The sequence below is a fragment of the Scomber scombrus genome, chromosome 9, assembly GCF_963691925.1.
Source record: "Scomber scombrus chromosome 9, fScoSco1.1, whole genome shotgun sequence".
Lineage (NCBI taxonomy): Eukaryota > Metazoa > Chordata > Actinopteri > Scombriformes > Scombridae > Scomber > Scomber scombrus.
Genome location: NC_084978.1, coordinates 31,827,413 through 31,853,236, shown reverse-complemented (window position 1 = coordinate 31,853,236; position 25,824 = coordinate 31,827,413). Strand labels below are relative to the sequence as shown.

Genomic DNA, 25,824 nt, shown 5'->3' with positions numbered 1-25,824 from the left:
CTGATGTTTGTCTAAGACCCCAGAAACTGTCAGGTGATTTTGGTGTCACATGATGCATATTGCACATAATTATTATGACAGAAAATTGGATGCATAATGATGAATACATGACATGAAAAACCCCAAATTATTCTTTGCATTATCAGAATTTCATCATTCAGGCTCAAACATGGAATAACATGATCATTCTTTTAGAGCCAGACTGATATATCAATCAACCAATATTACTGTCTGATATTAGCATTTTATGTATATTTGATCCTTTTTCTTCATTCAAGTTGAAAATATACGTACATGTTTTTGTGTTGTATGTTTTATTATTTATAGGAATTAATTATGATTAAATTCCCAGTGTAGTTTAGTGTTTCAATGCACTGTGTTTATAGTTCAACTGTCAAATATCATGGTCTCCATCACATATCTTTATCACAAATGCAAAAATGTATGTTTTAGATATATATTCTGTATATATAAGATTATCAGGTGATAATCGATATCAGAATTTTTTACTCCCTTATATCAGTATCGGTATCTGCCCCAAAAAATCCAGTATCGGTCGAGCCCTAATTTCTTTAATGAGCATGTAGAGCGAGATTTAGATGGTTGTTACTGCTGATATTAATCCTGGAACAGACTCATTCCTTCTTAGAGCCACAGGAAAAATAGCTGACTAAAAGATGTTAATCTGATAATGTTACATTAGCTTAGCTTTTTATAAATGTGGCCATGCTACCTGCAGGTTTTTCTAGCCTGTCAGTGTAAAAGATTCATTGGGATTTATGTGGAGATGATTGACAAAGAACAGTAGGTTACATTGTTAGTCACACATGTAGTGATTTTAATAATAATAATAATAATAATAATAATAAGTTCAATTTATATAGCACCTTTCACAAACCCAAGGAGCGATTCTTTGTCCAATCAGTCAAACATTTGGTAACTTTCTTTGCTGTGGAAGCTCCACATGGTGGTAGAAGCACAGCAGGGCCTGTGTTCAGTGAGTTCAGGGTGCAGTATGTAGTATTTCTCTACTCTGTTTCTTCTATAGTATAAACTAACTCAAACTGCCAATTCAAACAGTGGCAGTACTCACTTCTTCCTGGATGTCTTCTCAGCAGGGGGCGCAGGCAAAAGGGTTAGGCAGGTCCAAGCACCTGCTGAAGAATGCCAGGATCAAACCATTAAGATGGGGCGGGGGAGTAGAGGGAAGCAATACTGATTTATGTGATTGTTTGAGTATATGTGTTATTACAGGAATATGTATTTATGTAAATATTCATTCTATGTATTCTGTTTCTGTATGGTGTTATGTAAATATTTCTTATTTCTTATTGTCGTAGTCCCATCTTAGTGGTCTTGTCCGTGTAATAACCTGCAGCCGGGAGGGTTTAGAAGACAGCTATTTGCTTTTAATGTAAATGGGAATGGAAGCTGTATGGAAGGCAATAGATGTCATTTTGCATTCCACCTCTGTCTCATGCCTCTGTGTGTGAAAACTTAAAGCTGTTTTGTTGCTTCTCGTCTAATTCTCAGAGAATTGTGGATGCATGTAGTTCATAAATCAGTTTCTTCCAAGAAGCTCTCAGAGAACATTACTGACTGAGATAAACGTTACTGAATGCAAGCCTTTTTTAATTGGTGGTAGAACAACAGGTTAAACAGCCAAATCAACCTTTGAACGAGCGATATTATTGGCTGCTGAATGAAACTGTTTAAATCATCAGGAGCTCCAGTGTTTGATTCCAAAAAAAGTTTTCCCCCCCAGCCTTAGACAGCTATGTTTAGTTGGCTAACCAAATCCAAACCTTAACCATAGAGGTGACAGATCAGAAAATGAGTTTATAGATCATCTTGTACGTTCTGACAGACCATCTGTGTTATTAAGTATCAGAATTTGCCCCAAAAAACTTAAAGTGTGATTTCAAATAAAATGTGAAATAAAATGTATATTAGCATTATTCACCACTATGGCTAATGAAGGAACCACACACTGACACATCAAAACAGGTTTCGATTTCATGCCTTCATCTGACTCTCTCTCTGTCTCTCTCTCTCTCTCTCTCTCTCTCTCTCTCTCTCTCTCTCTCTCTCTCTCTCTCTCTCTCTCTCTCTCTCTCTCTCTCTCTCTCTCTCTCTCTCTCTCTCCTCTCTCTCTCTCTCTCACACACAAACACACACACATCCACAAACACACACATCCATCTCTTCTCCTTTTTCCTCGGTCTCATTTTCTCCACTAAATAATGATGCAGCAAACTTAAATCTCTGCCAGTGAATGAGAATGAATTTCTCTGGCCTGCCTCACAGATGGAGCCTTTCAGCAGGTCATTCTATTTATGTTCCAATCCAATCCAGCCGTGACTCACTCACACCATTACATTCATTCAGGATTATTGCACCGTGCCTGTCTGCACAAACCACAGTATACTTGGCTGAAGTTTCTAACACAATTTCAAAAAAACTAAATGCACCTGTATGCTGTGCAGATGTCACTGTACCACAGAGGAAGAAATAATGACTGAATTTACAGCAGTAAGCAGTGAGTCTGTCCACACAGTAACACATTATAATCTCTTCTTTTAAATATTATTCTAAATATTTTTATCACTTTATGCTATTTTTGCATTTTGGATATTGTTTCTATCAGTTATGTTAACACTGTAGTAACTAAAGTTTTGCTTAGATGTTGAAACATATCTGGCATGAGACATGAGGAGTGAGCCGATCAGACAGGTTGTTAACACACCTGCAGTTTATGCAAATGTAAACTGCTTTATTTAGAGGTCTAACTGAAGGTGAGTGCACCTGCATGTTGCTGATACTACACATGGTAGCTTTACAGTAACACCTGTATTCATTGTTATCTTGATGAAGTGTCTGAGGATCTGAAGTATATATTCTATATTCTTCGGTCTCCTAGAAATACAACTTAACTGCAACAAAACATAATGCTGACTGAATTATGTTTTCTCTCAACATAATGAGAACATTAACATATTTGTTCTGAATGTATGAGAGAAATGTACCTAGTTCTTCTCCACCAACATATCAGATCTTCCATTAACCTCCTGAGACACCAGCTTTTGTTTGGCATGCATGTTTTAATTTCTCCTAGATATTTGGGATTAGTAGTACCTGATAAGTACAAAAATTAAGCATCGTCTTTGAACAGGAAGTAGATTTTGAAAAAAATGTCCTCATATGGGGACAATGGGTTTATTTTACTGTATAACAATGAATTCGCCAGTGTATGAAACTATTTCCTTACATTTGCATGTTATCGTTATAATAAAGTATATACATGTAAGTATATAAATATAATAAAGTCCCAACGTCCTCAAACGAGTACTTCCTGATTAGCAGTGTTGTAGCTTGTTGCTGTTGCTAAAATTAGTTACATTTGTTTTAAACTACAAACGTTATTAAGCATAAATAAACAAGTGTCAACCTGGTCCACTTTTGTCTAGGGATCAGCTGTTGATTGACTTGGCCAGGATGCCTACCATCTGGTTTTTATACAGATTTTTACACTGTATTGTGCTTTTGTTACCACTAGGTGGCACAAAAAAGTGTGTACGAATGAGGACAACAGGTCAAAGTTAAGCAGAATGAAGCAAAAGGTCCAGCAAAGCCAAAATGTAATGTCCCCATATGAGGAAGCAGAGTCACAAGAGGTTACAATATATGCTAAGTAGAAACCACAGCAATATTACACTGTTTATGATCATGTTTAGATTCTGGCAGCACTTGGTTAAGATCAGAGAAAGATGATGGTCTCTGTTTAATACAGGAACAAGTCCAGAATCACTTGAAGAACATCATGTTTATTATCATTTAAACAACAGCACAATATGACTAACCTGACCTGAGCCAGAAACCTAACCGAAGTCCTGCATCTTGTCTGGCCCTGATCCACCTGAGCAATATATACAGTAGATGTAGCTTCACTCATTAAAAAAAACCCCGTTGATTGTTATTATAATCCTGCCAGTGTTTAGTAATATGTAAAAACTATTTCTAGGAGACAGGGTAGCCCCAGTGTGTAGTGGCCACACAGGGTAATGCAACTTCTGGGTTCATTACTTGACACATGCACAGGCTCAAAGAACATTTTTTTTTATTTTTCCCAACTTTAAGAATCATGAGAAAATAAGTAAATGGTGAATCAAACCAGCTGAAATGACTCTCTCTTTATGAGCAGAATTTGATTGAATGTTAAAATGAATGATATTATAAACAGATTCAAACATTTATCCAAATCAGGTATGCAGGGAGCCAACAGGAAGTCAGCCAGCTCCATTGGAGAAGGACTCTACTGCACATGCCCAATGGGACGTATAATTAAATAATTCCCTCTGATCATGGTATGCTTTACTGAGCATTGTTCATATAAATGAATGGGGTTTCCTCTGATTATATGGTATCCTGGTCTTCCTAACACGTCCATGATGTATTCTAGCACACATGATATCTGAGCAGCACTTGCCTGTTGTTGAAACTTTTTAAAGCTTGTAAAGTGGTTGATGTGAGGCAGTCTGGCTCAGCCTCTCTGATTCTGCTGTCTGACGTCCATCTGCGTCCGTGTCGCTCCTTCTCCACCCGTCCATCCTTCTCTCTCCATCTGTCCACTCCTCTCTGTCTCTCCCTCCACTCGCCTCTGTCTGTCTCCTCATCCCTCTCTCTCTCTCTGTCGCTGTGGGGAGGCTCACGTTGGCTTCACACTGTCTGCCTCTCGCCAGCTGACTGAGTGACTGAAGCTCCCACTGCTTGAGTGATGCCACCATGACAGTACCATTCTGGACAGTGTGTGTGTGTGTGTGTGTGTTGTGCAGGCATGCATGCATGTTTTCTGCAGAGCTAGCAAATATACAGTACAGCTGCAGCAGCAGCAGACGAGTACTTGACAGTGGCTATTGTTTTCATTGAAAAGCAGACTCTGTATTGGTTCTATTAAAAATTAAAGCCTGGAAGTGTGTGTCTTTGAGGTGTCACATGCAGTCTGTGAAATGGGATTGGGAGCGGGGCTAAATGAGCCAAGGTGACAGGCAGAATCTGGGAGAGTAGACAAGCTTTAACAGCTTCCAGACAATGCTGTCAGTCTGTGGCACAGTGTTCCAGCATCCATCCGCCAACAGTTACATGAAGCAATGTTCCACTTCTTCTGATAAAACGTTCCCTTTAGTATGTGTGCATCTAGTGTCCACAAGCTGACCCTGCTCTCCATTCAAACTTTGTAGAACATGCAGCCAGACTCAGGGTTGTTTTTCAGGGTAGAGGCCAGCCTGTCGAGGAGTGAATTACTTCAGCGCTTGCTCCTCTCTGCTGTTTTTAAATGCAGTTGCCTCTCTGTGAAGATGTCCGCTGTGCACCTTAAACAAATCAGAAGGAGGTAATTCAAGGCTGACAAACAGCAGTTTTCTCAGCTGTGGCTCCTAACAGCCTTGCTTTGAGTTAACAGGTTATCCAGAGGCTGCTGGAGGTCACACACACACTGTGGTTAAAGCAGAATATCTCTGAAAATGGAAAAGAGTTTAAGTGATTACACAAATAAATGCTCTGAGTACTCAGACACACCAGTCCTCTGTGTGCTGTTTACTCCACTCCAACTCTGGTTGTGATATTTGCAGCACAGAATGAGTGAATTTGCAGTTTGTTGTAAAACGTTAATGTTACATCATGATCTTTTTTCTTCTTTTTTGTCTGGTGTGGCAGCGATGTGCTTCCAATACAAAGTATTAGATGAAATGACATTCTGACCTGATGATAGCATTAGATGAAAAGTATAAAGATCAATACATCCAGTAGTTGTTGAGATGTTTCAGTCTGGACCAGTTTTCATGCAGCAGAGATGGTTGTTGGGGGTTTGTGGAGAGAGAGACTGTGATATTATTCTTACACTTCAAAGCAGTAGCTTCCATCTTTTCATACATGTGTATTTAATATGTCTGATTCTGGGCTTTCTGTATAAAAATGATAATTTTCTCCCTCTGTACCTCTTCCTTCTCTCAGTGCAGGGCTTCTGGCTCAGTAATTGTTTGAGTATTCTAGGAATTATATTTTGGTGTATTGTGCCCCTCATGATTTACATCCAGTACCTGTCCACCATCCTAGATGTGGAAAGTAAAGGTACAGTTTAACTCTAACATACTGTTCATATTCTGACCGGCTTAAGTATTCCTTTATAAATATAATTAGTGCCTATATTAACATTTTAACCACAAATGTATTTAATGTTCATGTTTTCTTTAGATTTGACACTATTAATTATAGTAAAAATACAATCACAATCACACTATATTATGATCTTATGTTATCTAAAATAAGAACATAACAGCTATAATTATTTATGTTAATTTATTGACATAGTGAAGGATGGTATGCTTTTAAAACATTTTTTTTAAAAAGGTGTAATTTTAAAACAAACATATTTCCATGTTTTGGACATTTGAGGCCATTTGTTTTTCAAATCACTAGAACGTATCAAGACATGAACTTAACTTAACCCTCTACAATTTATGAATTGAGTCTTAAATTAGTAATAAAGCTTCATAAAATATAAAGCCACATTGAACTTTTAAACAAAGTAATACACCGACGGTTTATAGAAATAATTTTACTTTAAAATAAACGTAACATTGAAAAGACACAAAATTGGATGTTGAGATGATAACTGAATGGCAACATTTCAGTCAACCTTCATCAGAAATTCAACACATTTTATATTGAGGAACTGAATTTTGCTGAAATTCTGACTTTGTTTCCTGAATAACATTTCAAAACAGAATAATCAGGTTTCAGTGGTTATAACTGAGTTAGTCAGTTTTCTGTGAACCACAGCAGAGTCTTTACATCTCAATATGATCATCTGTAATATCATCTGTCCTTTACATCCTGCTGTCATCTGTCATCAGGAGAAAACACACCACAACTTTATATTATCCTTTTATTAGTTATTCTAGGTCAAAAAGTCCTTGGTGTTAAAGTCAAAGTAGAGTTTCAGTTATCACATCAAATATCAAATATCAAGTCTACACTCATCAAATTCATGACATGAGTCCATTGACTGCTGTGTTAGAACTGTTCAAATGTCTGAACTGATACAGTATGCAGGACACACAGATCATACTGTATACAGTTTCCAGTCTGTGTGATATGTATCATAGAAATGTAGCATGCTTTATGTGGCCAGACTCTTTTTGTCTTCCCTAACATCTAAAATTACCTTCCGTGTGACACCACAGGATGTGACTCCACTTGAGTGTTAATTGATAGTGTGCTAACAGTGTGCTTGCGTTCAGATTAGACAGTGCACTCTTTGTCCCTGTAGCTTTTTAACACTTGATGATTATGTGCTGTTTCTCCTGCTCTAATTATCTTATGGGTGGGTTAGCTTGAGGGCACCCTTTTTAGATTCTAGACTTTTTTTTTTTTGCCCGCTACAATATGTGGGAACCGTTTGATGTGTGAGACAGCCACTGAAAGACAGCAATTACTGGTCACTCTGTTGTTATTTTTAGCTCTAAAAATGACTGGAGTAAAAATGTTATGACCATGTAAATCAGGATAAGAGGGCAGTTAGCTGCTGCTTCAGTGCATCTGTGTATGTGTGTGTATGGTGCAGTGATGTGCATGGGGAGTGATGAGGGTAAAACAATCATATTTATGTAGTTAAGTTAGTTATCGTTCGTGACTGTGACTATGGTTTCTGTGTCAGCGCTCACTCTGGATTAATGTGTGTATCTGCACATACATAAAGCTCTGATATCCACACTGTCCAGACTCACTCTGCCTATCTGAGCAGACAGTGATGCATGTCTGACTGCACCTCTGACTTGATGGAACTTAATGAAGAAAATCTCCTCTTGGAGCAAATTCATGTTTCTCCTCCAGTGGCCTGTTCAGTCCAGCTCTGACAGTCTGCAGATGAAGTGAATCTGTGTTTGTTTAACTCACTGCAGCTCATGGATGTGAATATGTGGACACTGTGGCTTCCGACACATGAGACAGAGGCAGGATACAGAGAGCAGACCACACTGCATTGGGTGAAGGGTGTAGTGTTACAGTCCTTCACTAGGGGGAGCACTCGGTCTGACTTGAGATGCTCTCCTTCTTCTCTCTGCTGAGCTCAGAGCGGAGCATCACATATCCTGTTTTGTTACATTTATAAAGATGTCTTTTATTTAGCTTCTTCTTTATATGATTTTTTTTTTTTTTTTTAGAACTCAGCACATAACAGATCAACTCAGAGGAGAAGAAATAAATCATCCAGTAGATACAAATATAATAAAGGTGAAAAACCACTGAATATGTTCTCTCTTACTACTATATACTACTATATTTACTTTTTTTGTCTGATTTTCATGTGAACAAGAATCGCAGCAGTTCCAGATATATGCTGTGAATGATGAGTAAATGATTCAAAGAGAGGATCACTAAGAGATCAACTGGAATCAGCTGGTGAATAAAACCACTTGATATATTCTATCCTGTCTATAAAACATCAAGTAGTCAAATGGGAACTATGTGCAAAAATGGCCAATGTTCACCATAAATGGGAATCTTTCAATTTCATCATTCATAAAAATGATCACCAACCCCTGAGTGTCAGAGAAGTCAAATGACAAAATGTGTGTATAGTTATGAGCTGGTGTCCATCTCTTCAAAAATAACTGTATTGCTGCCATGTGCAATATATATATATATGATATTAACAGAGCGCCTGTATATTTTTATACTTTTCATTTTCAGCATTTTTGTTTCTATCTATATATCCTTATCCTTGTGTAATGTTATATATTAGTCTGCTCCAAGAATTGTGTTTCCTGTTTGGATCAATGTTACTCAAATGACAGATAGCATTCATCTGCTAATGATGACCATAATACAGTAAAAAGCTCCAGGAGTGAGTAAGTTTAGCTGTGACTTTGACTTAAACTATCTTAAAGCCCCATTTCTTTGTTGCTGTGTATTTGGAGTTAGTGGCTGTGACCAGGAGAATCTGATCTTTTTATTTTCTACATGTCTTTATTTATGTGTTTATTTTTAGAATGTAATTCAATTCAACACATTGCTTGATATATTTTCAGGGATATAATGATAACAATCAGTCTGATATCTAAAATCACACTTTTTTTTCCTTTTTTGAAAATAAAGATAATAATACACATTAAAGCCAGCGTTATATTATGTTCTGGTTCAGGTGTTTGATCTGATGGCAGACAGCATGTGTGCTCAGAGGGTTTCAACAAAGTCTGATTGGAAGATATCAGAACTCTACATCAGCTGTAAAATGAAATATGAATACAGGGACAAAAACCATTATTGGGAAAATCCATTTTAAACTGTGTCAGTCAAAATGTGTTTTCTATTGGTTATAAAACATAATGAAGACATGTTGACATTAACATTTTGAGGTAACCTCATTTCTGGGAGAAAGGGGATTTCTTGGATTTTTGAACACCATTGAAGGTTTTTGGCACATAGATATAAACTCTATCACCTCACATATAAATATACTGTACAGGACGTAGTTCTTTATTTCCTGAGGAGAATTCTAGTGGTTTGCTGCTCTTACAGAAAAGGCTGCTTGTCCTGTTTTACAGCATCCACTTAACAATCTATCCTCCAGCTCCACAACAGCCTCTTATCATTCCAATCATTCGATAATCCATATGCAAAATAACACTAATAACCAAAAAATGATTCTGTATAGCTGTATGATGCTGGGTTTGAGTCAGAACATGGTTTGCATTTACACCGCTAGGGGTCGTATGAGGTCCGCAGATGCACCGCTCTCCCTGCCTCTCTGTCCCGCTGCTGTGTGGCTGGAGGAGAGATAATAACGTTACTACTACTGGGTGTAATTATAGCGCACAGCCTTGAGAGCAGCACATGAATGGCAAATGATTCACTGCATACATATCACAACATTTGCATGCATTAACCCGGTTCGCCATGGCTGTCCTAAGGCCTACACAGGCCCTGCCACCAAGTCAACAAGTCCTCCACTCAGTCTAATCACACACTGCTTCATTAGACTGACATCACGAGCGGGTGAGGATGTAGTCAACATTTAACAGCTGATGTGTTAAAGTCATAAATGTTCAGTTTTCTGCTTTTCTATTCCTTCTTTTGTTTTGCGTCAGGTATTCTAAAGAGAAGCCAGCCCGAGCTCAAAGGGAGGTAGAGAGAGGTAGAGGAGCAGCGAGGGAGAGAGACATGGGCCGAGCACACGTTGACAGGCAATCCCACTAACCAATCAGGAGAGAGCTCTCAGCGTGATTTACAGCCGCGGGGGCTGAGAGGGGGAGGCGCGATGTGGGGAAAAAAAGCAAATAGTTGAGTGAACAGCATCAGTAGAGAGTGGAGTGGAGGAGACCGCAGAGAGGGAGCAGGGTGCCAAGAGTAGACACTGCCAGAAAAAACAAAGAGGACAAGTCTGAAATGTTCCTCCTGCTTAGGGGTCATCGTAGAAGATAGCATGTATGTCTTATTTTTCTTGTATGGATTATGATTTCTTTTTTCCAAGTCCTTTCCATACTGCTCTCATCACTCCAGCAGCACTGCGCTTCATTGGAATGTGCGCTATAGCTTCTCTGGGACGCATCTGAAAAGCAAGACAGCGCACCGAGAAAAGAGAGAGAAAAAAAAGCTTCAGCAGACATTCAAATTGTTTAAAAATTCCAAAATGCCTCTTTTTTAATGGGACCACTGCAAGAAATTCGGACAGATTTCTCCGGACACCTTACACATTTTTGGAGACTTTTGCGCATTTTGGAGACTTTTGCCTCCGGACTTACATGGGTGATGGAAACTGACATTTTTTTCACTCACAGAGGATAATAAGGTTTATAATTTTTTTTCCTCCCAAGTGCACTTGTTTTTCCGGCGATGATTGTGCTTTTGATTGTCCTGTGCATCACGGATGGAGTGCTCTCTCAGATACGCTACTCTGTGCCGGAGGAGGCGGACCATGGCGCCTTGGTGGGGAATATTGCCGAGGACCTGGGACTGGACCTTACCAAACTGGCCTCCCGCCGCTTCCAGGTGGTGCCCAGCTCTCGGACACCATACCTAGAGGTGAACCTGGAGAATGGCGTTCTATTCGTTAGCGAGAAAATCGACCGGGAGCATATTTGCAAGCAGAGCGCCAGCTGCCAGCTCAACATGGAGGTGTTCTTGGAGAACCCGTTAGAGCTGTTTAGGGTCGAGATCGAGGTGGTGGACATTAACGACAACCCGCCCAGTTTCCCGGAGACGGACATCACGGTGGAAATCTCAGAGAGCGCCACTCCGGGCACCCGTTTCCCCCTGGAGAGCGCGTTCGACCCGGACGTGGGCTCCAACGCTTTACGCACTTATGATATCACCACTAACAACTACTTTTACTTGGACGTGCAGACCCAAACGGACGGGAACAAGTTCGCGGAGCTTGTGCTGGAGAAGCCGCTGGACCGGGAGCAGCAAGCAGCGCACAGGTACGTGTTGACCGCGGTGGATGGTGGTCAGCCTCCCCGGACTGGCACCGCGCTGCTGGTGGTTAAAGTGCTGGACTCTAACGATAACGTGCCAGTGTTTGAGCAGTCTGTTTACACAGTGAGCCTCTCGGAGAACGCACCAGTAGGAACACTGGTCATCCAGCTGAACGCCACCGATATGGACGAGGGTCTTAACGGGGAGATAGTTTATTCCTTCAGTAACCACATCTCCAGCCGCGTAAAGGACCTGTTCAGCATAGACCCGCGCACAGGGCGCATCGAGGTGCGCGGAGAGGTTGATTTCGAGGAGAGCAGCCTGTATCAGATCTTCGTCCAGGCTAAGGATCTGGGGCCAAACGCTGTGCCCGCGCACTGCAAAGTCCTGGTCAAAGTCACCGACCTGAACGACAACGCACCGGAGATCACCTTCAGCACCGTTACCGAGCATGTGAGCGAGAAAGCGGTTCCGGGCACCGTCATCGCCCTGCTGAGTGTGACGGACCTGGACGCAGAGGAGAACGGACAGATCCACGTGGAAATCCTCGGTGATGTCCCCTTCAAATTAAAAACCTCCTTTAGGAATTATTTCACCATTGTGACCGACGGGCCGCTGAACCGGGAGCAGGCGGACTCCTACTCCGTCACCGTGGTCGCGCGGGATAAAGGTACGCCCTCCCTCGCCACCAGTAAGTCCATCAGAGTCCAGGTGTCAGATGAGAACGATAACGCGCCCACATTTACGCAGACCATATATGATGTGTATGTGACAGAGAATAACGTGCCAGGGGCGTACATACACGCTGTGACGGCTCTGGACCAGGACATGGGGCAGAACGCGCTCATCAGCTACTCCATATTAGAGTGTGACATCCAGGGCATGTCAGTCAAAACCTATGTGTCAATCAACGAGGAGACAGGCTATCTGTATGCACTCAGGTCCTTTGATTATGAGCAGCTGAAGGATTTCACATTCATGGTCCAGGCCAAAGATGCAGGCAACCCTGAGCTCTCCTCCAACGCCACAGTCAAAGTCATCATCGTGGACCAGAATGACAATGCCCCCCTGGTGCTGGCCCCCCTGGGAAAAAACGGCACAGCCAAGGAACCTCTGCCCCGCTCAGCTGAACCGGGCTACCTGGTGACCCGCATTGTGGCCATGGATGCAGATGATGGTGAGAATGCCCGGCTGTCCTACAGCATCCAGAGGGGGAACGAGAATGGGATGTTCAGGATGGACTGGAGGACCGGGGAGCTCCGAACAGCCAGGCGAGTGTCGGCCAAGCGAGACCCCCACCAGCTGTACGACCTACTGATTGAGGTGAGAGACCACGGCCAGCCTCCGCTGTCCTCCAGTGCCAGCGTGCTGGTGATGCTGGTGGACAGCGTGGCAGAGGGCCGCGGCGGCGGGGACCGAGGAGGAGCCACCAAGGCCAAAGATGGTACTCTGGATCTGACCCTCATCCTCATCATCGCCTTGGGCTCCGTCTCCTTCATCTTCCTGCTGGTCATGATTGTGCTGGCTGTGCGCTGCCAGAAGGATAAAAAGCTCAACATTTACACTTGCCTGGCCAGCGACTGCTGCCTAAGCTGCAGCGCCTGCTGCTCACGGCAGAGCCGGGCTCGCAAGAAAAAGCTCAGCAAGTCGGATATCATGCTGGTGCAAAGTGCCGTTAACGTCAGTGGGCCCGGTACTGCTCAAGTCCCCGTGGAGGAGTCAGGGAGCTTCGGCTCCCATCACCAAAACCAGAACTATTGCTACCAGGTATGTCTGACTCCAGAGTCTGCCAAAACCGACCTCATGTTCCTAAAGCCGTGTAGTCCATCTAGGAGCACAGACACCGATCACAACCCGTGCGGGGCCATAGTGACAGGGTACACAGACCAGCAGCCTGACATCATATCAAACGGCAGCATTTTATCAAACGAGGTAAGAGTCCCTCTCATACCTACAGTGTAACATCCCTTTCCATTCAGAGACCCTCAGCATGACTAAAACCTAATTCATACACAGGACCCCCCATGAGACACATGAAGCCTGCCTGTTTGATACAATTTAAATACATATTTAAGTGACAGATACAATGTTTCATACATGAATCATTTCCATCCCCCAAATTGGTTCCCTCAGTTCAGTGGCATGTCAGGTCCAGTGTTTGAACGGACCCCTTCTACAGATGGCTGTGCTTATACATATACTGCAACACCCTCTGACTTCCCCCCCCGTAAAGGCATTAAAGCAAACAGAGTGATTAGACTACTGGTTGCTGACATGTTGCCTTCAGCAGTCCTCAGGGAGGTCGGCCCTGGAACAGTAATGAATAAATGTTTGTGCCCAGGTCTTTGAAATGAAAAAAACAACAAAGATAGAATCAGAAGAAGAGTAGTGTGTAAGGGTAATATGTGGTGGATAATAGGCTGCTGGTTGCTGTGTGTGTGTGTGTGTGTGTGTGTGTGTGTGTGTGTGTGTGTGTGTGTGTGTGCGTGTGTGTGTGACCCAGTCATCGGGGAAAGGAGCGTTCACATTAAGCATACTGGTCACAATGTTGCTGAGTCGCACTGGACAAAGATGTGTCTCTTGGCTGTGCGAGCCTGAATAGGTGCACTACTTCATCTTGTGCCTTGGCAACATATCTGTAGTGCTGCGCTCTCTCCCTGAACCCCCCTCTCCCTGCCCCCTCCCTGTGGGAAAACGCACTCCTCACCCGATATGAGTGATATGTGGAATGGTTGAACACAGCTCAGGTTCATTTCATAGCTAACATCAACATGGCACTGTGTGGGTTGCATCATTTCTGACTTGGCGGTGATGTTTTTTTGTTTTTTTGTTTGTATCTGTTGCCTTTTGCCTCTATGCTAATCATGTTACATAAGGTGCTCGAGCAACACACACTGAATACCACCCCTTCTCTTTCAGACCAAACACCAGCGAGCTGAACTCAGTTACCTGGTTGACAGGCCGAGACGTGTCAACAGGTAAATATGAAGAGAAGCTCTCACCGCAGCCTTCCTGCTGCTCGCTCTGTCACATCCACCTGTAATGAAGCTCTTATCTGCTGACTGCTTCTAGTTCATTCACTGATAACTCTCATTACTGTGATGATGCTCTAGATGATGAGATGGGATCACAAAGATTAGGAGGGTGGTAGTGGCGGGGGTGCTGTCTGTGCTATTAAAATAACTGATGTTAGTGGGAAAAACATCAAAATGGTAAGTGGGGCTTTTGATTGAACGCTCTCTTTTTGTCACAGCTCGGCTTTCCAGGAGGCAGACCTGGTCAGCTCCAAAGACAGCGGCCACGGAGACAGCGAGCAGGGGGACAGCGATCACGACGCCACTAATCGAGGCCATTCCTCCGGTAAGACGTTCTTTTCTTTTCTTTTTTCCAGAGAGCTCACTACAGCGGGTCACGTTGGGTTTATTTGATTTTTTTTAAGCTGCTTGTTCAAAGGGCAAATCAAACACTCTCTCTGGCTTCTACAGGACTGGAGTAGGCTTTGCTGATTAGCATGTGGTTACTATGCAGTGTGGGTCCAGGAGCAGATTGCAGTGCTGAATATCTGGACTCTTCTTGGTCAGTTGCAGCACATTGTGTCATGCTGGAGGGGGGGGGGCTCATTTTAATTAGTGCTAGCATTACAGACGTCTGCAGTCAGCATCATCTGAGGCATTTCAGCGTGTCTGATTGTGATTTCTCTCTGGTGGCACTTTTGCTTTTAATTTCCTGTTCCTTCCTTCCTTCCTTCCCCAAATAAAAATAAAAAAGCTTAGGATGGCTTGTAATGGAATCAGATCCTGTCCCTCTGAGCTGCCTCTGAGTGTTCGCCCTCCACGTGAACCTGTCCCTCCTGTCTCTTAATATTTGTCGTTGTCTTTTCTGATGATTTTCGTGTCGGCGGGCAGAAAACGAACCCCTGCGCTGTTGTTTGTAAATATGGTGGCGGTGTTAATGAGGAGCCCGCTCCCTCTGAGCTCAGTCACTCAGTGCTGGAGACCACTCAACGAGACGTGACAGGCTTTTTAATGAGGCTACGCTTGCACCGGAGTGCTGGGAAGGGGACCAAATAGGTTGCGGCTGTAGCAAACAAAACAGGCAATTCATTCGTTCATTAAATTAATTAATGCATTCATTCGGGCACTTACTCTCCGACTGCACTCCCTCTGTACTCTCCACCCCTCCTCCCCCACCACATTCTTCAATATCCATCCTTTTCTGTTTCTTTTTTAATCTCCCCTGCCTAAAGGAACCCATCTGAGCTGGTACAATAGGGCCCCACTGAGTTATGAATGCCTGTTTTATGTCTTCATTCAGCGGCAGGCTTTCTTTGGTGCGGGCCCCTCTGTGGATGGAGCCTGTCATCATGTCTGGTCAGCCGCAGCAGGGGCCCTCGACGTGCCAAATGGAGCTTGCTTGCCACTTCCACTGTCATTCCAGTAGGACTGGATGGCTTACACAGACTCCAGTAAACATGTTTTTAGCTCTAATAAGCTCAGAGTCAGGCTGCTTCACTTTGGTCTTTTTTCACCACCGTGGATCATTTTTTGTTCCTAGTCAGAAGTGAGCCAGCCAGCTGCTGCATGTGGATGGAGCTGTCCTATTTCCAGTGCATTAGCATTTGATGTGAATGCTGCCAGGCCTGAGCTGATATTCTGTTAGGATTTTTCTATATTCTCATATTAGAGATTTATTACTGAGAAATATTTTCATAAAGGTGAAAGAAACTGAACTTAAATAGTTGAATAACAACTTTACCTACAGTATAAACTCAGTGTAAAGTTGAAATGTTTCATTTAAATGAGGAAACAATACAGAACTATGAGTTTGACCCAGAGTTCAATGCAAACTTTGAATACTTGATCATTTTTGATAGTCTTTTTACATGTTTTTGCTCTTAATTGGGCCTGAGCAGCTGCTGCATGTGAGTAGAGCTGTCCTGTTTCAAATGTATCATCATTTTGTGTGAGTATCTGCTACAAATGACTGTTTAATAAAAGAAGCCAGAGGTAAACACACGCAAAACTTAAATAATGTCCCGTCTAAAACTGCTTGATTTAAATCAGGAACTCTGTGACGCTCTACAGCCTGATTCTAGTCAGCATTTGTTGGCAAAGAAAAAACAGCATCATATACAGTAAACATATACAGTCCCAGCATATGTCCTGTTGTGTGACCAGCTGTGATGCCTGACAGCTCTTCACTGCTGACTTTGAGTACCCTTGGTGTGGCAAATAGGATACAGTTACTTTGTTGTGGAGTTATCAACCGGCTTAGTGCCTTTAAACAGATTATTTGCCGTGCATTAAGTCTTTGTTTGATTAGGATAATTGATAGGCTGGCTTAGCGTCCCACTATTCTGCTCCCACAATGCTGGAAAAAGAACACAGGCTTTACTCTCCGTGTGCTAATTGAGTTTGTCAGCAGTGAGGGTGTACTCCAAACACGTCGCTATTAATAAATGCTAATGTAAAATAAACACATGTCCATGTCATCAATCACAATGTTGCCTTGTCTCTGGCCGCTGACGGGAGACTTCATGAAAACATCAGTCAGGTGGAGGAATTCCTTTTTTTTTGTGCGTGTCATCAGATTTGTAGGAGCATATTGGTTTTTATATATGAATTAAAGCAGTGATATACTGGCAGAGAAACACTCCAGTTAGATTAGTTTGAACCTTTTTGCGACTCCTGGAAAGATGGTGCCGTTCACCCTCATCGCTCCGTATAGTTTCTGTCTTTTCTACCATAGTGGTTGTTTTATGGTTTTTTTGTCGACACAGTGATTTGTGTGTGTTTTTTTTTGTTGTTTTTTTTTTCTGCTGCTGGCTGCGTCGCCGTGCCAACATTTTCTGCTGCTTCAGGTTGTGTGCTCAGTTGTTCGCTGATCAAAAGCCACTCAGTTTCTCCTCATCAAGGACACACTTAAAGAGTCACAGAGAGTCCAGGAATCACCTGTGACTAATATAAGAAAAGGCCCAAACACTACAAAAAAACCCCCGACTTCTTATATTATCAGGGTCATTTTTTTTTTTAACTCTGCTCTTATTTCACAGCCTTTTTTTTTTACAAAGTTTGAAGGATGTTTTACTTCAGTTCTGACACATTATATCTGAGCAGTTCGGATCCAGTGTGGAGAACAAACTGGTTGCCGGGCGGATCAGTGCCAAGATTATTTTCAAGGCAGTTCAGTCCGCGGCAGAGAGAGTGAGTGTGGGAAGAGACGGGAGGATTTGCAGTAAAGGTCAAAATCAGGATTCAAATGAACCAATACTGCACATTATGTGCCATTACACTCTTCTAGCTGTGATGTTATGATGGCTCCATCATTTCAGTGTGGATGCATGTTTTCATTTGGTGAAAGGGATGAGAAATGTAAAAACCTTCCATTTGGTATTATACATACTATGACTGCTGCTACCACTATTATCATTACCAGTGCTACCATTGACTACAAATGTCTAATAATAACCCATCTAATGTTTACAGCGTCTAACCATTATGCCCATCATTGCTTTATTGTATATCTTTTATGATAAAAGATAAAAAATAAGGACGAAATGCACCACGGCCCCAATGATGTCATCAATCATAGATGAATTTGTCAAAAAGCTAAAAGTTATTAATTTTATAATAAAAAATGAAATACACACATCCTTTACTTAAATTACAGATCAGAGTAAAGTCAATGTGGTTTAAATCATTACTGCTTTACTCATTAATGTACAGTCCTAATGATCTAACACAGCTTTTCACTTTGAGACAGACACATTTAATGTATAGATGATATGTGTATGAATACAAAATATATCAAATATGCACAGTATACTCTATATATTTGATCGTATGTGTGTATACTTCACTATAGAATTAAAATCATTTATACCGTACACTATATACTTTTTCATTTATAAATACATAATATTCAATTTCATGTGTACACACACACACACACACACACACACACACACACACACTCACACACACACTCACGCACACACACACTCACACACACACACACACACACACACACACACACACACACACGCACACACACACACACACACACGAGAAATGTATGTATGAAGAGATGATCTAAATATTCACATTGTAGCTGTAATCAGTTACTGTTTGCTCATTTTATTTGATAAATGAATAGTATCATTCATCAATTCATGTAAACCATGTTTTCTGATTATTTCAATTATTATTATCATTTTAACTCAATACAATAGAATCACCATTTGATCACATATACTGTTTCCATAGATGAAGGTAGTTGTTGGTGGATAGTCTGAGGTAGTGGAGCGGTTGTTAGTGGAAGTGTTAAGAGTGAACCTGTGAGTTAAAGGTCACTCTGTATATTATGTGTTCGGCACATTTCTTTGTGCTTGAAATCCCGGTGGAATTAAAGTGCTCCTCATTTGCTGCCGGACCCTGTGAGACCATGCCAGCGGCCCCAGGAGGCCCCTCAGGGAGCCAATTTCCAGTCCTGCTACCTGTGTAAAGTACATATTATCAATATAGCCAATGTCATGCACTTGGAGAAGATTGAGTCGAGGTGCTTATCCACTTTTCAACCCCCCCCATCCTCTAGCCTCCACCCCAACTCCACTCCCATCTCTCCCTGCCGCTGTGATGAATTCCTCCTTAGGCCTGCGGTTCACGTTATCACCGTGGTAACAGCTCGCTGATCAGTAATTCATTTTTCAGACCTCTGCATACCAATTACCAAATGAAGGTTATTATCAAGACTTTGCGTTTGCTCTGCGCGAGCGCCGTGCAGAATGCCAAGATGAGATGAGGCACCGGAAGAAGGGAGGGTCAGCGCACCCCCCCCCCCCCTGTCTCCTCGTTGGCCCCGGTGCTTGTGTTTGGCTTAGTGCGACACATGTTGACACAGTTCTTTCTCATCCCGTGTTCAAGTGGAGGGCAGATACTGTACTCGGCAGCCGGACGACGCCTCATAACTCACACAGACTGTTTCTCTGAGAAAATTGTTGGAGAACTACAGAGTGGAGAGATAAAGGCATTACCCACACACTTTATTCACATTTTGAACATGGCTCTGTGTGTGTGTGTCTGTGTGTGTGTGTGTGTGTGTGTGTGTCTGTGTGTTCATGTTTCTGAGTCTTATCTTTCCGACAAAGTCTAAATGCCACATTTCCCATTTTGAGAATTAACACAGCATCCATTTTGTAATGGAAGTAGAGCTGTTAGTTTGTGTGTGTAGGTGCACTGATACAGTATGTCAGTACACAGCGTGCACTGTACTTACTCCCCCATCAAGCTGTACAGTAAGTTGTTCTGCCCCATGTAAGAGGCCGTATTAAAATGTAATGTGATGGTGTATTTATGGCATGTTGGTTAATATTTAATAAGAAACCCTCTCGTTAGGAGACCGGGCACTTTTCCAAGCTGTTAGTGACGGCAAGCCAAATTAATCCGCTTTGTAACAAAGCAAATTCCCCCTTTGCTGACCGCTACAGACACACACAACAGAACTCACACACACACGCACACACACACTCTGCTTACTGGGACGGCAGCAGTCTTAGCCTAATCAGTCTGTATTCAGAGGGATTAGCAGCAGATAGCCTGAGCTGGACAGTTCAGATTTTTAGCCCCAAACAGCGACTCAGACACACATACACAACAAGCGGATTTAGATTAAAAAAAACAAAAAAAAAGAAACAACATGCAAACACAGGATCCAGGCCTACTGCAAAAAAACATATGGGGCAATGAAAACACAATTTGGCTTAAGGCTTACACTCAGCCTAAATAGCTGCGCTGAACAGCTAACACTCCCGCTAACTGTGTTCTGCTTTGCTCTCTGACAAAAGGTGATTTCCTCACAGAGAATTCCAGCCATTAAAATCCCTCACAAAGAAACGCTCCACATGAAAGCCAGCACGCACAAACTGGTTTTCTTGCGTATACCTGCAGCCAGCTTTTCACACAGAACAATAGCTTTTGAAAAAGGGGGTGAGACGCAGGGCCTGGGACGAGTGGGGGGCGGGGGGGGGGGGGGAGAGGGGGGTAATTCAATACTATTGAGTTTGTGGTTTGGTTAATCAAATGGCCGGGCTAAAGAGAGCACGGGCAGTTCACTGGCAATGGCTTTGAAGGCTGCACCCACCTCTCCACCCCCTACACACACACACACACACACACACACACACACACGCACACACATACACACACACACACACACACACACACACACACACACACACACACACACACACACACACACACAATGACGAGGGTTACACAGTGAAACTTGAATGCACTACAGTAAGATTTACAGAAACAAGAAACAAACGCTTGAATAAACAAATGATGAAGAAATCAAATCAAATCATTCCTTACATAATCTCGTTTACTAACTGGCTCCTTATTATGTATAAATATCTATTTCTTGTCTTTTTTTCAATCTTCCAAATCAGAATTCTATCAGTGTTGAGTATCAATGATTTGATGGATTTAGAGAATTCATTAAATGTTTCCTCTCCTCTCTCTGTGCATTAGTTACTAATAAGTAATACATCAGTAGATGTATGTGAGCAGCACATCTTTGGTTAAGAATAGATTTGTAGGAGCTGGTTCTGTTAGCACCTTGCTTGTTATTTGAGCCGTTTCCAACTAAATGACTTCTCCAAGTATCCTCAAAAATATTTGAATGTATTTCAATATGAAACAATAAGAAATGACACGTTGTCTACATTCTACTGCCACTTACAGCAGAGAGTTGAGAGCCTGAGCCTTGAAATTGTTTGTGAAAAAAGAAAAAAGAAGGATAAGGCTTTTCAACATTTTGGAGGCAATAAATCTGCAGCAGTCATGTTGTATATTATTGAATTACAAAATGATATTTTTATCATAATTAAACATCTGCCTGTTTTCAATGCAGATATACTTTTTTCAGGATCATTTTCTTGTTACCAGTTTCTGACACTACCAGCATTCCAGAATCAAGAGAACCTGTTTTAAGAACAATTACAGTTACTATATCTCAGCCAGTCTGAAATGATCCTGCTCTGAAGAAAAAAAAAAAATAGGTATTGAAAGATGAATGCTGCTAAATGACTATTTGAGAAAAAGATTTTTTTTTGCAGAAGGGCTGTTTTAAAACCTTTTGCTTCTGATGCATTTACTGAGATGAAATGTTGCACATGTAAAATTGATGCTTTTATTGCTTGGAAAACAGATAAAATGCTCAAGCATTCAGTCTGCTATGAAAGCAAAGAGGGCACACACCACATACAGTGGTAAAACACCCATTCAGATCCATCATTCAATTAAAAATAGCATCAACAAAACATGAAAAAAAACTCCTGAATTCAAAAGTTTATTTCATGAAAAAAGCAAATGTGGATGTAAAAAGTGATCATATGTACCAGACACACTTTGAATCCTTTTTTTACATTTTAAGTGTGTGTGTCTGTGTGTGTGTGTGTGTGTGTGTGTATTAACGCAGGTATCATGTTTCCTGTTAATCTGGCTTGGTCAAGAACTGCTAAAGACTTAAACACCTCTTATGTCCCCCCCCCCTCCCCCCCCCCCTCTTTACTGTACAGGCGCTGATCTGTTCTCTAACTGCACGGAGGAGTGTAAGGCTCTGGGCCACTCCGATCGCTGCTGGATGCCGAGCTTTGTGCCCTCCGACGGGCGCCAGGGCCCAGACTACCGCAGCAACCTCCACGTGCCCGGCATGGACTCAGTCCCGGACACAGAGGTATTTGAAAGCCCCCAGCAAACGACTGATAAGTTATTCTCCACCTTTGGCAAAGAGACGCCTCTCAGTCACCAACACCAACACCTCCACCACCACCACCTTCTCCAAAACCATCACCTCAGCCACCACCACGGCTCCTTAGAGAGGAAAGAGTTGGAAGCATTTCTGCCTAGCACCAGAGCACCTTATAACCCAGCTTATTTAAGTGAGTATTCTGTTTTGCTCCGGCCCTAAGCGCTCTCTGATCTGGTGATCGAATTAGGTGAAAAAAGAAAAGATTCCAAATTCAATTTCCTCCCTGGATTGGCTGTCGGAAGGCAGCGTGAAATTCATTTCATTTCAGGTCTGACCCTTGTTCTCTCAGCCCTCTTGTCAGAGTGTTTAACTAACTCTTCCCTCTTTCTCAAGCATCTCCATTATCTCACTGTGATGATCTTATCTTTCCTCACCTACCGTTTCAATTCATTCCAACACACACACACACACACACACACACACACACACACACACACACACACACACACACACACACACACACACACACACACACACACACACACGAACCTCCATCACTGATTAGCCTTTGAGCTTAAAGCACTTATGATCTATACGGTTGTTTTGATGGGGGTGGAGATGTTAGCATTAAAGAAGTTCTGTGTCATTATGGAAAAATGGCTGCTGTAATATAAGAGACACTGCCCCCCACCCCACCCACCCGCCACCCTCATGGAGCCCTGCAATGAAAAAAAAAAAAGGCTGTTTTTAATCAGAAGCAGAAGAACAGCAGGCAGTGAGTTTAACATCTCATTCTCATTCGGGGGAGGCTATTGCGTCGAAGCTGAGGATCAAAAACCAGTTTTAGATAATTGAGGAAGAAAAAAAAGCAGGGGAAAGGAGCATTTCCCAAGGAATTACTGTTTCTAAACTCTCATTCAAAGGCCACAAAGAGATACATCCTCAATCACTGCAATTTGGTGATAATGCTTAATTATAATTTTGTCAAGCAGCGCCTGAAGAGGCCCCCTCTCTCATCATCCGACGCAGCTAGCTGGAATTATCAGACTGTCAGAGCCCCGCTGCTTCCCTAGCACCATCATTTAAAACCACAGCATGCTGTTAGGAGCAGCAGGAAAAATGTCCCCCCACCCTTTTTAATTAATGTTTTATTCATTTGCAATGCTTTTTAATTTAAAAAAAAAATCCTAGATCAAAAAAGTCGAACAATTGCACACATTATAAATAGTTCTCTGTTAGAAGGCTGTGAGCTGGTTGAGTGTGTGTCAGCAGCGTGGTCATACATCAGGATCAGCTGGGTCCAACTTTCTAAACAGGTTAGAATAAGATTTGATTGATTTCAGCACAAAAGATGACACAGACTAAATAATCAACAAAGAAAACTATAGTGATGTTAAATCAAATTACAATTACAACACATGTTGCTCATTAACAACTATTTATTAACACTATTGAACAGAGTATAGAAATAACAAAATGTACTAATTATATAAAATATAGTAACAATGCATTGCTCAAAGTGTTAAACAGGGCTGTGATCACAGGTTATACATAATGTATATTTATAGTTACTTAACATGAACTGAAGCAGGTTATAATTATAACATTTTATTTATTATGGTGAGAAGTGGAGATGATTTCAGTAGTGATGTATTTCAACAGTATAAGAAGTGCTTACCATAATAAAGAATCTGAATCTATAAAGTATAACAGTGGTATAACATTAACTATTCAAATAAAGAACTAATGCAATCATTATAACATCATAGTAACTGTTATGATGATGCACAGAGTTATGATAACATTTCATTGAGTAAGGGGATGGGCTGATGTTATTACAGCCATCCTGCTAGTATCTGTAATATTATACCTATAATAAAAAATCTGCAATAAAACAGTTAACAAAAAGTAACATAAATTGGGGATATGAGGCTGTTTCTTATTGAAAAGCATATATTACACAATCAAAACTAAATGAAAGAAATCATTATAAAAATAGTCATAATGCAGCTTTGAGAAGCACTTGTACAATAAAAGAGTTTCATGAGTCAGAATAAAGGACTGTGTGCACACATCAGATTGTGTGTATATATATATAAAGCATGTTATAATAACAATTAGAAATGTAAAACATAATGATATCCATACAGTATAATTCTTATGCAGATTTAGAGTATTATGTTGCTGCATTCAAACATATATTATTCATACTATGTATTAACTTCTCCCCCAAACACACGACAGTCATTAAACATTCAAACAAAAAGGAATCATTATCATTCTGTAAAGTATTTTCCCCTTTTTAACTGTTCAACCTTCAGTTTGCTGCACAGTGTGTGTTGTGTGCTGCTCTGCTAACAACCGTTACCATGGATGGACTCTTTCTGTGCTCATGATGCAGCACTCCAACTGAAGGGCTCCAATATTACCGTGTTTCCCACGAACACCACCACTCATTCCACTCTCAAAGTAGATCACTGTGGCCTTTATGCTAATGAATGCGGGGGTGGCCGTGTGTGTGTGTGTGTGTGTGTGTGTGTGTGTGTGTGTTGGATTGGGGGGGGGGGTACAACAGTCAGAGAGAAGGCTGGGTTGGGAAGAGGGAGGAGGTAGAGGGGGTGGAGGAAGGGATAGAAATGATGATACGGAGAGGCTGAATCTTCCTAATCTGATCAAGTCAGTGATACACAGAGACTCTTTGTCCTGGGGGGGTGCAGGCCTGGGCCGGGGGTCAGGTCAGGGTGGGGTGCAGAGAGGGAGGAGAGAGGGTGGGATGATAGCCAGAGCCCAGTGATTAAAGGCATCCAACTCAGACAACATGGAGGTTGGGGCTAAAGGAGGAGGGAGAGGGGGGGCGATGGGGGGGAGACTCTGTTCTTCCTCTTTTGTTGTCATCCTAAATAAATTGGCCATGCAATATTCACCAGCAACCCCCCCTCGTCCAATGCCACTATTCCCCCCCCCCCTCCCCTCACATCCATAGTCATATATTCACATTTCACCAGAGTGAATTGAAGCAGAGCATCATGGGATGTGAGACTTCCTGCCCCTTGTTGTGAACCCACTAATTCTGTGTGAATGAGGCTCTATGAGTGCTGCTTTTCTTTCTTTTCTGTTTTCTGTCATCCTTCTCAGACAAACTCCCCCCCACACACACACACCCCTTCTCCTTCACACACACACACACACACACTCACCCACACTCACAGCTAACCAGGATATGTGTTTTTTCTCTGCTTCTTTCAGCGAGGAAAAGGGTTTGCTAGCTCTTTTCGCGTGGACATACCGGAGACTGCGTGACTTTGCACAATCACCCCGACCCCCCCGACAACTAGGCTATAAAAATAAATCATCAAGTTATCAACCCATTTATTTTTTTTTGCCCCCCCCCCGGCCCCTCCCCCCTCCCCTCCTCATTCCTCCTCACGCAAAAAATAAAAAAATAAAAACACACACGACGACACACGAAATGAGGAACCTTGTGGGTAATGAGCCCCTCAAGGAGCCCCCCACCCCCACCCCCACCCCCCCCCCCCCCCCCCTTTCTGGAATTCCTCGGGGCACTGCCGGGCGTTGAGGGGTTGTGGGATAAATGGGTGC

General features: G+C 42.2%; 1 protein-coding gene across 3 annotated transcripts; it reads left to right on the top strand.

Moving 5' to 3' along the window:
* The first annotated feature begins 10,872 nt into the window (after positions 1 to 10,872).
* On the top strand, positions 10,873 to 25,524 carry pcdh10b (protocadherin 10b). Of its 3 annotated transcripts, XM_062425833.1 has the most exons (6): positions 10,891 to 13,404; positions 14,392 to 14,450; positions 14,726 to 14,832; positions 22,052 to 22,268; positions 22,332 to 22,414; positions 25,471 to 25,490. In XM_062425833.1, exons 1-6 carry the CDS (start codon positions 10,891 to 10,893, stop codon positions 25,488 to 25,490), a joined length of 3,000 nt encoding a protein of 999 aa, XP_062281817.1. The 3 variants fall into 3 exon arrangements, with proteins under 3 accessions (XP_062281818.1, XP_062281817.1, XP_062281816.1); XM_062425834.1 differs by lacking the exon at positions 22,332 to 22,414 and having other exon boundaries at positions 10,873 to 13,404; positions 22,052 to 22,209; positions 25,471 to 25,524; XM_062425832.1 differs by having other exon boundaries at positions 22,052 to 22,414.
* Positions 25,525 to 25,824: the final 300 nt, after the last annotated feature.

Excerpts from the sequence above, each read along its gene's own strand:
- pcdh10b (XM_062425832.1), top strand. The coding sequence starts at position 10,891 with ATGATTGTGCTTTTGATTGTCCTGTGCATCACGGATGGAGTGCTCTCT. Across the intron at positions 14,451-14,725 it reads AGGCCGAGACGTGTCAACAG|CTCGGCTTTCCAGGAGGCAG; the intron begins GTAAATATGAAG and ends TTTTTGTCACAG. Across the intron at positions 22,415-25,470 it reads TTATAACCCAGCTTATTTAA|CGAGGAAAAGGGTTTGCTAG; the intron begins GTGAGTATTCTG and ends TGCTTCTTTCAG.